At 39.8% G+C, this 15172-nt stretch overlaps 1 protein-coding gene and 1 long non-coding RNA gene across 3 annotated transcripts in view; one reads left to right on the top strand and one right to left on the bottom strand.

Annotated features, from left to right (window-relative positions):
- ankrd13b (ankyrin repeat domain 13B) overlaps positions 1–10901 on the top strand; it is a 35396-nt gene extending 24495 nt beyond the window's left edge. The window contains exons 6-16 of one of the 2 annotated variants that reach the window (XM_036562907.1): positions 279–492; positions 1607–1673; positions 2924–3005; positions 3427–3491; positions 4034–4170; positions 4412–4569; positions 5686–5859; positions 6940–6984; positions 7362–7525; positions 7621–7697; positions 8912–10901. In XM_036562907.1, coding sequence (XP_036418800.1) covers positions 279–492; positions 1607–1673; positions 2924–3005; positions 3427–3491; positions 4034–4170; positions 4412–4569; positions 5686–5859; positions 6940–6984; positions 7362–7525; positions 7621–7697; positions 8912–9104 — 1376 coding nt within the window. In that variant the 3' untranslated portion in view covers positions 9105–10901. The remainder of the gene's footprint in view (positions 1–278; positions 493–1606; positions 1674–2923; positions 3006–3426; positions 3492–4033; positions 4171–4411; positions 4570–5685; positions 5860–6939; positions 6985–7361; positions 7526–7620; positions 7698–8911) is intronic. The other variant, XM_036562914.1, reaches the window with a different exon arrangement.
- LOC118802399 lies at positions 366–12459 on the bottom strand. Its single transcript, XR_005006663.1, has 7 exons — positions 12065–12459; positions 7666–7778; positions 7357–7423; positions 5670–5883; positions 4399–4557; positions 1555–1600; positions 366–463 (listed from the first exon to the last, which is right to left on the bottom strand). It is a non-coding gene; the product is annotated as an uncharacterized LOC118802399 (long non-coding RNA).
- Positions 12460–15172: the final 2713 nt, after the last annotated feature.

The raw sequence follows: 15172 nt of genomic DNA, 5'->3' as shown, positions 1-15172 counted from the left end.
AGGCACAATTGGGCCTTCAATTTAAAGGTTAATATCTGCACTTTCAACAAATTTCTTTTTTCAATGGGCCACGAATGAGAAAAAAAATCCCAAAAATGTAAGAGGAGGTGTTTCAAAGTGTATATACAGTCAGAGGCCTGGAAAGTGTTAAAGTTCAGCTCAGTTAGTGCTCACTCACTGAAACGTTTTAGTGTACCTCCAAACTAACACCATGGGTCCATTTGTCTGTCTTCTCCTCCCCTTCTCTCTCTTTCTCTCTCATTCTTTCATTCACTTAGACTCTAGTGCCATGGTGATGGAGGTGGACCACGACAGGCAGCTGGTCTTCTGTGAGACGCTGCCCTGTGTGCCCTCGTCTCCATCGTCCCGGCCACACCCCTCCGCTCTCAGCCTGTTGGGGGCGCTGCAGCCCAGTGATGAGCAGGTTGCTGCCCGCCTCTCTGCTCCGGTGGTCACCACACAGCTAGACACAAGGAACATTTCTTTTGAAAGGTAAGCCAAAAATAACAGGTTATAATTGAACAGAACTTTTGTTTTCAATAACCTGGGTAAGTAGAGATTATATGTACAGTACTGTACAAAGTCAGAGACGCTTACAGTCAAAACATATTCTGAGGAGATATTTCTGAGGAGATTAGATATAAGATAATCCACTTGCATAAGGAAGAGGGAAGTCACATAACAGTAACTGAGGAAAAAAAAAGTTTTCAAAACTGGAGTACAAAAATTATCAAAAGATAAAGCAAAAATGGGCCTCCTAACAACCGTTCAAAACATGATGGAACACAAATACTGTCACCATAAACAGAACTAAAAACTTTCATCTTCGAGAGAGAGGGGAAATCAAGCTGCACTCTAGGTGTAATAAGGGCAAGGGGATGTCCTAGGGCATTTTGCCACCCTAGATAATTTATACATTTTAAAGTTATCATCTGCCCCTCTTCTTTTTTTTTTTGTTTTTTATTATTATTATTATTATTATTATTATCATCATCATCATTGTCTTTTTTTCCTCTATCTCTTGTAGGTCACATTGTCTTGGACTGTAATTCTGTTCATTGTTGTGTAAAAAACAATAAACACCTTTATAGCTCCATTGCAGATAACGCAATAAACACTAGATCACAAGAAAAGGCAAAAGGGACATACTAAATACTGAAAATTTTGTTGTTGAAGCTTCTGTGTAATTTACTTGAATGTGTTTTTTGCTTTTCTGTTGAATTAATAACTTCTTAATGCCTGTTTATACTGGAAATTAAATAAATGAATGGCACACGTTTGCACTGTACTGTAGATCAAAGGCACCCATATGCCTTCATTTTGAAAGTATAAGCTACATTCCACTGTTCCTCTGGTCAAGGCATCATCTTTTGTGGCAGTTCCCAGAAATATACTGACATAGTGAGGAAATTACAGAGAGACCAATAGAATTGGCCTCCTCTTCATTTTGAATTATCACTTTTTGGCTGCATCACATTGACACTTATTTTGCTGAGAACACATGCCAGCACTCCTGCACTCTTCCTCATTAAAAAAAAAGTGTGATAGACTCACCTCTGTCTGCACGTCCTCAGCCCTGTGTTAATGCATCTGCCTTTCTCTGCAGGAACAAGACAGGCATTCTTGGCTGGCGCAGCGAGAAAACGGAGGTGGTGAATGGGTATGAAGCCAAGGTACTGGATTTATGCTTAATCGCACAGAACACATACACTCTCAACTGGTGTGTTTTGTACATGCATGTAACTATATAATGATCAGAACAAGGCAAACAGACCAGAAATTATACAACCATCTCCACCCCCCTACCACTTGTGCTCCTAGTATTACTCTAAATAAATCTATAACAAATGCACAAAACATATGTACTCCTCTTGTTTGTTTTATCTATTAAGGTGGAATCACAGGGAATGCCAGGCCTTTTCACGTAACTAAATCAAACACAAAGCATACATGTTGGAACATCTTCATTTTTCCAGCACCTAAAGAATACGTTTTTTTGTTTCTTCCACAATGAAATGTTTTCAGAGCAATACCTCTAATCCAGATGTATTCAAACATTTTACTCCTTGCCAGTATTTTTTGAAAACTTGAGGTCCCCTCAACTAAAATAGACTTGTCAATATGCACTGGTACTGCAGCGTATGTATATTTAAAAAAAATAAATAAATAAAAAATAAAAAAAAAATAAAAAATCAGGTCATCCCATTTGCCATTTGTCCAGAACTTTTATTGTCTATTATTAACTGGCTAACAAAAAATTAAATAAAAAGCAGCACATGACAATAATATCTTCTTCTCTATTCTGCATATGAACAGAGATTATTCATAATCAGATTACTGGTCGCAAAGAAATCACTGACAACGTAAAACAAATCAGCTCTGGTAGCACGTCTTTTAATTGATTTGCAGAATAAAAAATCCTCTTTCAGACAAGTACAGTCAATGTACTTCACATAGGCAATCAAATGGGCATTATTCATACGTCTGTAGCCTCAAAGCTGGATTACGAAGTCAGATGCTTGTTATTGATACTAAGTTGTTTGAGGAAAGTTTCTGACATATCTGCTATTCACTAAGCCACTGTAGTGTCAGACAGCATCTGGTTTTCATCTTTTCAGCGGTACTGTTGCAAAGCATTGCCCTATACTTGTCGATAGTTGCAGGGAGAACAGGGATCTCTCCTATCCAGTATGGCTGATTTGCCTTTGCAATGTGATATGATGCCTCATATAACACTTTTAGAAGACGTTCAGAGGAGCTTGTTGCAGTTTTGATAGCACATTTTTCACACAGTTTAATGACCGAGTCATTAAAACATTTATTTTTTGCAATTTTCTGCCTCAGCTCTCACCGGGCACGCCCCACTGTTTGAATACCTCCGCTCTAATCCCACAGTAATGCAGTCTGTGTACATCTGTTCCAGGTGTATTGCGCCTCCAACGTAGAGCTCATCACCCGCACACGGACTGACCACCTCACAGAGCAACATAAAACCAAAACCAAAGGTACCAGTACACATCCTCATTGAGCTCAGACTGTATCCTGACAGACATGCTTGTCTTGGTGCCTAATCACAGTTCTAACATTTACAACACTGTTACTGGGACTCAAGACTGAGCCGCTCTTAATCAGTGGAAATCTCATCTGCTCTCGTATTTTCCCCAAACACATAAGTGAGGTTTTCCATGCCTACTGCATTAGCATGGTGTGATGACTCTTAACAAGTGAGGACACTCAGCAGTAGTAAATGCTAACTGGCATTATTGGCAAACTGGACAATTCAGTCAATATTCCTAAGTAATGGCAGCTCTGTCCGGTAAGCCTCAATGAGGAATGGCAGTTAAGGCTCCCAGTTTGTTTCTGTTGCCCAGAAAGCTTTGGGTGAGTGATTATGTGTGGCCTTAAGTAAAGTTTCCCATCTTTTAGGCGGTAAAACCCCCTTGCAGTCCTTTCTCGGCATCGCAGAGCAGCACATTGGTACTAACAATGGGGTGAGTACGCTTTAATGCAGTACTGAACATAATAATAAATTAGTAAGTAATTCAGTTTTAGCTGACATAATATAGAAAACATTAAGGTTTTGTGTTTGTCTTTCTATTGGAGCAGGAGTAGTTTTACTAGAGGATATTCTGTAATGTAATTACACACAACTGTGTCTACTTGTTATTACATTACTGTGAGGTCGATTTGAACAGGACATCTATCGGACTTGTAAAACCTGCAGACATTGATTCATGGCAGATCTTGTTGATAATCAGTACAGTGCCTTTACAGGTAAAACAAATCCAGCTTGAAACAGGGCTTTATATTAATCCCCTTAAACTGCAGACTTCAATTCCTCACTCTTAAGAATAGTTAACACCAGAGGTCAGGGTACTACAATACAATAATTTATTTGGTAACTATCATACATAATTTATGTACTTATAAGAGTGGGAAATTGAAGTGAAGGCCCGAATACAAGTTCTTAGGCTTCCAGGGATTAATTCCAGTCTGCAAGTCTGTGTATGAGCTGTTTTGGTGTGCATTACAGCAGACGCTGGTTACCCAGATGTCGTGCCCTGTGACGAACCCCTGTGCCCTTACTGCAGAGGAATACTTTAACCCCAGTCTGAACCAGAGCCACAAAGACATTGGCCAGCCATGCCACCTCACCACAAAAACACAGAGGTGCTTACTTTGATCTACTCTGCTAATGAGTATCACAGCTCTGAAACACAGTCCTTTGGTAGTCTAACCATTCTCCTTTGCAGTAGCACTGACAAATTTGTTGCCATATTGAATGTAGCTTAAACATGTACCAATATTACACATATGCAGCAAACAAAACTGTACAAATGTATGAATGACTGTAAAGTTATAAAAATCCCTGTCTGTATCTTTAAGCACTTCGTTTACCTTGCATTCTCAGGTTCAAGGCCAAGCTGTGGCTATGCGAGTCTCATCCTCTGTCGCTGGCCGAGCAGGTGGCTCCCATCATAGACCTCATGGCCATCTCCAACGCTCTGTTTGCCAAGCTCAGAGATTTCATCACACTGCGTCTGCCCCCTGGCTTCCCTGTCAAGATAGGTGAGAGAGAGAAAGAGGGTATAGTGTACAGTAATATTATATACTGTTCAGCAAAATCCAAAAAGTTTTTGGCCCACTCCAAAAATTCAAACCTCGCTACATCTGCTATAACAATGCTTATTCACATCCTGCAACGCTGCTGCAGTAGTCTCTAGAGTGAGATTATCTGGTTTAAAGTCTAGGAAAACCCCCTTCTGGTGATGTATCCTTAAGGTGGTAAGACAGGGGTGCAGAACTCCGGTCCTGGAGGGCCGGTGTCCAGCACAGTTTGGTGATTTACCTACTCCAGCACACCTGATTACACTTATCTGTTAATTGTCAAGTTTAGTGGGTGTGTTTGAGTGGGGAAGCCTCCAAACTGTGCTGGACACCGGCCCTCTAGGACCGGAGTTGTGCACCTCTGTGGTAAGAACTACAGGCACCTCAGAGGTTTTGGGAGCCGTCTGTTTTGAATTTTGTTTTTCAGTAACTGATTCATGTAGAAGTAAGGCATAGAGCTAATTTTACTGCTAAGAAGCAGAATGTCTTATTGCAGCCGTGTAACTGTAGTGACTGTCTTTAAATCATCATTACAATGGACAGCATGTATTATTCAAATAACAGAAATGGCACATCAGATAAGGAGGACAGCAAGTTAAAACCTAGCAAGGTAGTTATCCAGGTATCTAGACCCCTTACTTTAGTTTGGCTTTTTTTCTCTGGTTAAAAAGATAAAAAGATGTCTCTCTGTTGTCTGTTTTGTGCTGAAAAAAGGCAGAAAACTTGAAATTTTATCATTTAGATCAGTGTTGAAAAAATTGTTTATTCAAAATATACAAAAACTGCAACAGCAAAATAGGCACTGAATACTTGAACTACTCAAAGATAATTTTAAATAAAAAACATTGTTTTATATAAAACAATGGGTTGCATTATCCACAGATAACCGTTAAACTTACCCAGGAGGGAGATTTTTTTTTTTAAACTGCCTCTTTGCTGGAACTAGACACCAAGCATTCTTTATTTTTGTGTAAGCACTGGCCCAAAACTGTACTTTTCAGGCTGTTCCAAGTTACAACTCCAAGTCATAAAAATCCACTGAATTTTACTATGCACCTCACCTCTTTTTCTCCTCAGAGATCCCCATCTACCACATTCTCAATGCCCGCATCACCTTTGAGAACCTGAACGGCGGTGAGGAGGGGGTAGTGGGCAGGATGGAGGGAGAAGATGGACAGAAGGACAGCCCCAGAACAGAGACACCGTCTCCAGGCAGCGATTCCTCCAGTGTGTCTAGCTCCAGCTCCACCAGTGAGCACCAGTCTGTCACTCAAACTAGCACAAGCCACAAAATTACATTTGATCATTGTGTCCCTATTGTATACTAAAACACTAATACTATAATGTACATGCTGTAGGGATGTAAATGATTAACCACAAAACAAATGTTAACCGACAAATAAACGATTGTTCAACCAATACTATTATATAAAATGCAAAAAAAGCAAACATACTCAAGGGATTGTTGCTCATGTTCTTTGAGACAAAGTGTGGTCCATGGCAGTGTGAGGAAAATAACACATGGATGTGCAGAAACTATAGAGAAGGATGTGATGGACGGCACTGGCTTTCGAGAGCTACTGAGGTAGACTAAGCCAAAGCTCCAGTCATGGCGTTTCAGTTCTTTTTGACTTGAGCTAGTAATGATTGGTAAATATAACTTTACCACTTCAGAATATAGAGCAGTAGCTCATCACTGTATATTCCAGTCATTTCGTCAGCTTAGTTTTTGGTCATACAGTCATGAACATTTAGTTGTCAACCCCTCAGTTTAAACAAAACGGGGCAGGTACTGGTTATGGTATGTTTAATATAGTTTCACTCCATATACACACTTATGACTAAACTTACTCAAGTTTGACAGTAAATATAAGAAACACTTTAATAACATAGTGCATTAATACAGAATTCAGTTGTGTGCTCTCATAGATGTGCATATTTGCACAAGTATTTTACAGTGGCTTTCAACGTGGCTCAGGCAGTCAGATTTCACAACTGGAACTGACCTTTTTATAATTATTTTGATGGGTCACATCTTTGATTTTAGACTTGCCGGTTAATGAGTATTCAGCATGATTATTGGTCAAAAGCATTTGCCAAAATTTTCATCCCCAATATGCTGTGTACACGTGTTAATGGTGTAAAAATCTGGTAGATTTGTACACAAAATATTAAGATACTGCACTACTCATTAACAGGAAACTATGCCGATCTATGTTATATCTAGCAGCGGATATGCAGACTACCACCAACTTAAACAACAAATTGTTATGTCATGGACTTATTAGTTTACTTTTGGTTTTCATTAATTGTTTTCTTTACTCATCATAGAAGCAGTCAACTCATCATCTGCCATGTTTTCAAAATTTTCCAACCGTGAGTAGCTTCTCTGTTTCTACTTTGCGTTGCACTGTAGGACAATTGTGTCTGTTAACACAATGCACTAAAATTGCTGACTTCAAAAGATGCATGTTTTTTTTTTGAGAATACACAACTTTAAAAAAAAAAAAACTACATTTTGTATCTCAAAAAGAAGCAGTTGAAATTATTATGTAGTATACAATTGGGACACAGTAAATGTGATGGAGAACACAAATTCACTCACACCAAGCTCGTGCTTAGCAGTTGAATGGAATTACATTACATACGTTCAAAGAAAATTCAGCAGTGACTGTATTCTGTCTTTTACACCACTGCATTGAGTCAACAGTAAATGCCTTTAGAGTATGTGGGTGTGTGTGTATGCACCTCAGACTCGTGTCGTGGAGGCGAGATTCCGCCGTGTGTGTTTGAGGCTCCACGTGGCTACAGTATGCTGGGAGGAAATCAGAGAGAGAATATGCGTGAGGAAGAGGATGATCTGCTCCAGTTTGCCATTCAGCAGAGTCTACTGGAGGCAGGCTCTGAATACGACCAGGCGAGACCCACATCACACGCCATCGGACAAATGCACAAATACAAATTCACCATACCATGTCCGTTTACTGTTGTTTACTACTGTGTTCTCTATAGGTGACTATCTGGGAGGCTTTGACGAACAGTAAGCCAGGAACCCACCCTCTTTCCTGTGACCCCAGCCGCGTGGAAAGGTCTGCAGTCAGTATCTCTTCCTCCCTGTAGTCTCAGGGCCACCACTGTCAGGCCCTTATTCACCACCGCATATAGTGTAACTGTTAACACAGGTCCACTGTCAGTATTCTCTGGCATCACATAGTGAACCTCATAGAAGTTGACTCTGTTGTGCTCTCGTCAGCTCTGTTTGCTCTTCATAGACAGTTTCAACATTCTTGTCTAAAGCAAGTGTGAAGAATGTCTTAAAGGAATAATTATTCCAAAATTAGTGAATCAGCCAAGACAATGTTTCTTCTTAGTTTTGCACTGGAGCTACATTCTAATGTGGCTACCAAGTAATGGAAGCTTATATTTCACCAATTAGCGTCAAGCCGAAATCTTCACACAATTGTCTCAAACCATGTCTAGTGGTCTCAAATAGACTTGCATGGTTGTTACTAATAAAAATGAACAAAAGCGAAAAGAAAATAGGATTCCTGGTCACTGCTACTACTGATTTTTAGCTATGCAACATACTTTCAATGCTTCAGTGGTTCAGAAAGCAAGAAAAAAAAAAACAACACAAATGTCTATTAAAGATTAATTTACTCGGTGTGGTTTGAGGCAAGTGTGTGGTGATTTTGGCATGTAGTTTTCACAATACTTAACTTCCTGCTATAATCCATTGTATGTAGAGCTGTCATCGATAACTCAATAAAAAAAATGATTAAAATGTACATTTTAAACGAATCTGCAAAGATTAGTTCGTAATTTGAATGATAATTAACAGTGATTAGGATGTCCTCAGGTCACAATAAAACCATGCTTGGCAGGCTGAAGATTCTCTGAAAAAAATTTTTATGTGCATCATTGAAAGAGAGGAAACCCACATCAGCAGGATCTCACAAATGCATCTTTGTTTTCAGTTAAAAAATGCTTGTATGGGAAGCAAAAGATGTTATTTAACTATGTCTAGCTTGAGCAGCTGGGCAGTCAAACCAATAATATTCAGCTAAGAAGGTTTAAATATTTACCGTAAAATTACCACAAAAGTTAAGGACATGCAGCTTGAATGTATTCACATGTCTGCACTCACATAGATCCCATGCTAGCAAAAATTAGCATTATCATAGTAGAGGTACTCAGATAAACAAATTTTTCACAAAATGATGGATTCTGTGTTGAACATTGCCATATAATGATTGAGCAGCTGTGCTAAGAAATTAACTTGAATGCTCTCTCTCACCTCCAGAACACCCCAGCACAAAAGCAGCGCGGTGGCCAGTCCCCGCACTCCTACCCCTAAGCCGCCACGCAGCTACGACGAGCAGCTGCGACTAGCCATGGAGCTCTCCGCACGCGAACAGGAAGAGGCGGAGCTCCGGCAGAGGCAAGAGGAGGAGGAGCTCCAGCGCATCATACAGCTGTCACTCATGGAGAAGTGACAGTAATCACAGCAAGCAGGAATTTAAAAATAGTGGGAGGGCGTATGCAGCAACAGCCCAGTAAGAACTGCGATTCTCTCCGATGCCCAGCCCCTCCTCTTCTAGCGACCTGCCAGAGGCACAAAGCTCAGTAGGGCTGACCACGTCCGTACAGCATCACAGAGATCTGTCTCTGTCCACTTTCTACAAGTTTACAACCACAAAAGCTATTCAACTCATGGGCAATCAACTGGCAGGCACCAGACTGGTGCATGGCTATTCAGCAAATGTGTGTGTGTACGTTTTGTTTTTGACAAGTAAAGAAGACTGGAGCTGCCTTGGAGACTTCAGCATCACTCATAAAGCCATTATCCAGAGCTCCACTGAGAATGAGGCTCAAGTCCTCCTAGACTCTCTATCAGAGGGAGAGAGGTTTACAAAACCATCACTTTTTTATGGAATTGGTAAATAAGATTTGGTTTTAATTTGCACAAAAAAAAATGATTGCACTGTAATAGAAAGCTTAAGAAAGTTAATGAAATGTGTAAATGTAGAGAACACTGGCCTTATGTTGTGGAGTTGGATTGTTGGCACCTATTCTCTGTGCACGATGGAAACAGCATGATCCTCTCTTCACTTGTCCACCTCACCCCATGCAGCTTAATTTTTAGTTTATTTCTAAAAGCAAGAGCAAGTTTTGAACCAGAGTGTGCGAGATTGCATTGTGACGTTGTAACTGATAGGCTTGAACAGCGTAGTATCAAATTAGCAACAGGCTTCCAATCATTTTTTCAGGTCTAGTAGGTTAATCTGAGGTGTAAACAATGAACCAGACCCTCACTGCAATACTTATGTTGTGTGTCATGAATATGATCTCAAACAGCTCAGAAAACATACATTTTAATGTATGTACTATATCGAAATATGGTGCTATGTTAGTGTTTCCTATCACTTTATGTTAATTGATGTCTTTTCCCTGAAAGCATAATTCATACATTCTCTCTTTTTTGGATTTAGTGATTAAGCCCCCTTCCTATGTCAGTTCCTTTTTTTGTGGCTTCCATGCAGTGCTTCCCAACATATTCCTTTAGAACCCACTGTCTAGAACCTGTTTATCCTATCACAGTGCTGGGAGCACCTGAGTCAGCCAATCAGTGGCCTGACTGTAAGCAGGAAGGTCCAACCAGGTGCACCGATGCAGGGAGAAAACCAAAAGGGCTAGTTTCTCTGATCCAGATAACAGCCTCATCCTGACGACAAATAATGTATCTGGAGAACCTCTTTTTAAGAGTTTTTCTCTGTAGTCTGACAATCTGGGTCTAAGTGACTGGCTGAACTTGTTTGATGGTGGAGCCTGAATAATAAAATCGGAGACAAGGCCATAGACCGTTCCTTAACCGATTTGGAACTCTAAACAATAGTGAAACAGAATGTTTTTTCCTTTTAAGCACAATTTTACACAAGGCATTCGGGTTCTGTGCTATATAGCCAGTAAATGAAGTGACCAAAGGGCTGCCAACAGTATAGCAGTCAAACAAAGGGATGTGTATATTTGTGTGTAGTGTTATGTAGAGAGTTAAGGATCTGGAACAAGTGATTATATGGATTTGGGTGTATAGAAATGCTTGATGTGACTCAGTGTTTTAATATCTTAAATATTAAAACAATATGACAATATTTCACTGTTTTTATTTAAACCTGATATGAATGTGGAGTATCGCTATGGTGTCCGTATGATGTGATGGAACTGCCTAAAATGACGCTGCTCAGATTTGTAACTTAAAAAGAGAGAACTGAATAAAGGAAAATGTCATTTCATACCGGGTGTGGAATCGTAAATGGATGCTGATGGGTCAGTGCTAACAGTGATACAGGAATAAGAGTCTATGATGCTGGTTTCATGCAGATATATGCCCAAGTTTAAATACCCCAATCAAGTGACATGTTTTGTTGATTTTCTAAATGAAAATAAGTCAGCACATCTTCTACAGAGAATACACTAAAATATGGAATTTTCTATAGATTTTTTTAAAATATCTATTTATTTAGTTAAACATTTATAAATAAAAAGTTGCTCAGCTTTCCAATATGTGACAATTCAGCAAGTAAACAGTAACAGTATATTAAACTGTGCAGAAGTGTGTTCTCTGTAGATGACGAGTTAATTTACTTTCACTTTGAAAATCAACAAAACACGTCATAGCCTGGTCATAAGGCCATAACGTTTGCGTATGACTGTGTAGTCTACTTGTAGCATATGTATGTGCGTAGAAGTAAAAATTAAAAAAAAAAAAAATCTAAAAATTTAGAAAAAGGCAGCACATTATATTATTAAAGCATGTTTAAAATTTTAAAAATGTAATTATTCAAAAATACACTGCTTTTACAAAATTCTGACATGCATCTGTGAATTGAGAATAAGTCAGTTTAAAGCACTAACGTTAACATTATTCACACAGGGAAGATTTTGGCCACTGGACAAACAGAAGGATTTCATGTTGGATAAGGGCACTTTGAGGGCAAAGGGTTCTTTAAGTGTTAATGGTTCTATATGGATCCATTTTCTTACTAAAGAACCCTTAAAATAACTACTTTTTAAAGAGTGTACAGCCTCACCGACTGCAAGTGCAAGACACTGTACTCACCAGTGGACAGGACAGTGTTCTCAAATTTGCCATTTTGAAAATCAACAACCAAACAAACTCAGCCGGCCGTCAGAGTCCTCGCCCCATGTACACACACATCCTGCAGGCCAGCCTAGCTAGAGCACCTGAAAGCTGGTTTTTGCTGAATTAGATATGATCAACAGTCAAAAACAGGATGCTGACATAAGCAGACATACAGCTTCTGCGTTCAACCGAAGCTTGTAACTAACATTTCCCACATACGACTAGGAAAAATCAAAGAAAACGCCCCCTCGACGCCCCCTCTCGCTTGTTTGAGAAGGTGAATACAGCATCACTCATATCACACAACGTTACCTGGCTGGCGTGTTGATAACAACTCTCGTTTTGATGGAGGTGTCCCTGTTTTCCCACTTCGTAGCTTAAACGCGTGGAGGTTGGGAATGACACAGTTCCGAGGTCCGACGTCCCACTTCCAAGCAGGCCTGGGCGACATCTACAAATTATTAGCACGATATTTTCTATTTAAAAATCGTGATAATCGACTATGACTATATAGATGACAACTACACGCCGTCCGCTGCAGCTTTGACCTACTTCAGCTATATTCTGTTTTTCTGTATATGCTTTGTTGAACATTTAAACTGTTTAAACGAAAATCTTTAATAAAAACACACATTAAATAATATAAGCCAAGATCTTTTTAAAGCTACAGCTACACCACCTGTCGTTATAATGAATATAACTGCAAACATGAGCTTCTTCATGCGCAGAGTTATGGTGACTTACCTGCTAATAGCGCTCCCTGCTGGAGAAACTTCAGACTGTACATGATTTCCACAGCCACGCCCACATAGTTTACGTATTAAAACACAGGCCGTTTTCCCGTCGCTACAGGAGAGTTTTCATAACTCAGCTAACGACCGGGATACTTAAGCTGTACAGAAAATACTTTCTTAAGACGTGCCCTCAACAAAACCACTGTGTGTAAAGTGACTGCTGCGCACTTTCGTGTGCTTCGTGACAGTAAAGTTTTCCCGCTGTATCTTGACCATGTTACTTGTCCATATTACATCGTCCCGTCACCCAGGCTGACTTCCAAGACAGACGCAGCTTGTTTGCCCTGCTGAGATTAGTTAACACAAAAACCAGCTACCTGACATCACACTTCCTGGATCGACTCCGTCGGAGCATGTAGTTTGCTTCAGATATGTTAATATATCCAGCTAATTTTTTAGATTTTTTAGCACAGCAGCACACACTAGTTGACACTGTTTGCAGGCACCTGTGGCAGCTAGATAACCAAGTAAGACTAACATTCGCTACTACTTAGCTACAGCAGAGCAAGGTTGAAATGCATTCTTGTCCTGATTGGTTGATAGGCTAGTAGATACACTTCTTTGTCCTGATTGGTTGATTAGGCAAGTAAATACACCTCCTTGCCCTGATTGGTTAAAAGACAGGTTAAATATACCTCCTTGTCCTAATTGGTCGAGAGGCTAGTAAATATGCATTCATGCCCTGATAGGTTGACAAGCAAGTAGGTACACCTCCTTTTTCTGATTGGATGATAGGCAAGTAGAGATGCATTCTTGTCTTCATTGGTTGAAGGTTGATCGTTTGTTTCCATTCACAGAGCTTAGGGCAACTACAGACCCCAGATTTTTCTCTCTGAGCTAGTATTTTACTTTTTGCTGTCAGGATGTAAGGAAAGGTTTGCAAAACATTACAGAGAGTCTTCTAACTTCAAATTGATGATCCCACAGTTAGTTTTTCTTGGGGTTCCCAATTTCTAGTCTACTGATAAAAAGAGTGCCATGTCTTATGCACTATATATTCAAATAAATGTGTCATTTCAATGTGGTAATTGTAACAGAGTTTGTTAGAAGATCTCACTAAAAGCAGTCCTGGGGGGGGACAGCTCAAAAAGCCCCTCTGTCTGCTGCTCAGTAGTTTCAACTGGCCCATATCACCTCTCTGTTACAACATGAAGGAGCGTGAGAAGAGCCTCATCAGCAGCACCAAAAAGGCCTTTGCTCCAGTTATTTTTGGAGGTTTGGGAAAGCACTGCAACGAAAGCCAAGCAGAACACCACCAATCTCAGTATGAATCAGCAATCTGCAGAGAGCTTTGGCAGCGTGGTGAGTCAACTTCAATGAATAACATTAACCAGCCAGAGAAGTCAAAGCTGTAGCTGTGAAGAGAATTCACAAACAGCTCAGACACAGTCTGGGCATCAGAGTGCCAGAGCAAAGGATTATAAATGTATGTGTGAATGACGGACGACGAGGGAGTTTAACTGAGAATAGATTTGGCAACTGTGGGCAGAATTTCAGCATTGCTAATAAAGAGTTTTTATCCTGCATTAGAAAGCATGTTTGAGTAAATGCCTTTAATTGATGTTTGAGTAAATACCTTTAGCAAATGTGGTTGAGTGAACCTTTGATTACTCTCTCAGTTTTAAGAGTCTATTTTACAAGCTGCTGAAATTAGTGTTTTCAGTCATGCCTGAAATAAACGGTACGGATGTATCGTCGGCTTGGCATCTGCAGTATACATTCTCGAAATAAAACCACCACTTTAAAGTAATTCCTATTTTAGTGTGCATTGTTTTCAGTAATTTGTGGCTACTGCTGTTTAGCTGATGAAAAGAGGCAGTAAAGCTGTCATGGATTAAATAAAGTGTGCAGCTTGAGCTCCAGTGAGGGGATGTGGAGGGAGTGCAGTGCTGCATGGACAGCACTAAAGCAGAGCTGAACACAGCTGCAGGTCACTCACTGCCAGCTACACATAGCATTACATCATTCACGCAGTTCCACATCTGTTCACACAGCGGCACTGTTTCCTGCACTCTTAAGGGGCCTTGCACAATGCCACAGAAGAACTACTTTTGGTTTCTTAAAGAACCTTTCAATGGATGGCATTTTTGTAAAGATGAGTGTCAAGAACCTTTTTAACGTTTAAAGAACCTCCACGTAATGTGAAGGTTCTAAAAAAATCCTTAAATCAGTAAAGAAAGTTTTATGTAGGACCCATATCCCACATCCTTCTTGCATTTTAGGTTCTCCCTTGAGGTCCTCTTTGGACATTTGTGTCATATTACAGGCCAAAAACAGTTAAAACATGTTTATAATTTCTACATGACCATTTTCCAGTGTCTCCTTATCGCTTACATTGTTTTTGTTACTGTGCCTTTAAGACTGATCTATGTAAATATTTACATAATTCTGATTGGCTGCCCCATGTTCAAAATACAGTCTGCTGAAACACCCCTTATAACTTCAACATAAACAGGCAGAGCTAAATTGTTGCAGGCTAAAGAGGTGGATATATGTAAATGCATAGCATTTTGGGATGTCACAAAAAGAATGAATTCAACACAGCCTGGTTTTGCTGCTTATATGGATTGAGTGACCAGCACTTAAAAGGTTATTCATTCTCTTAAATCTCTTTTAAATATGATTC

The sequence above is a fragment of the Colossoma macropomum genome, unplaced genomic scaffold (genome assembly GCF_904425465.1).
Source record: "Colossoma macropomum unplaced genomic scaffold, Colossoma_macropomum, whole genome shotgun sequence".
Classification (NCBI taxonomy): Eukaryota; Metazoa; Chordata; class Actinopteri; order Characiformes; family Serrasalmidae; genus Colossoma; species Colossoma macropomum.
This window is presented reverse-complemented; position numbering and strand designations above follow the sequence as displayed.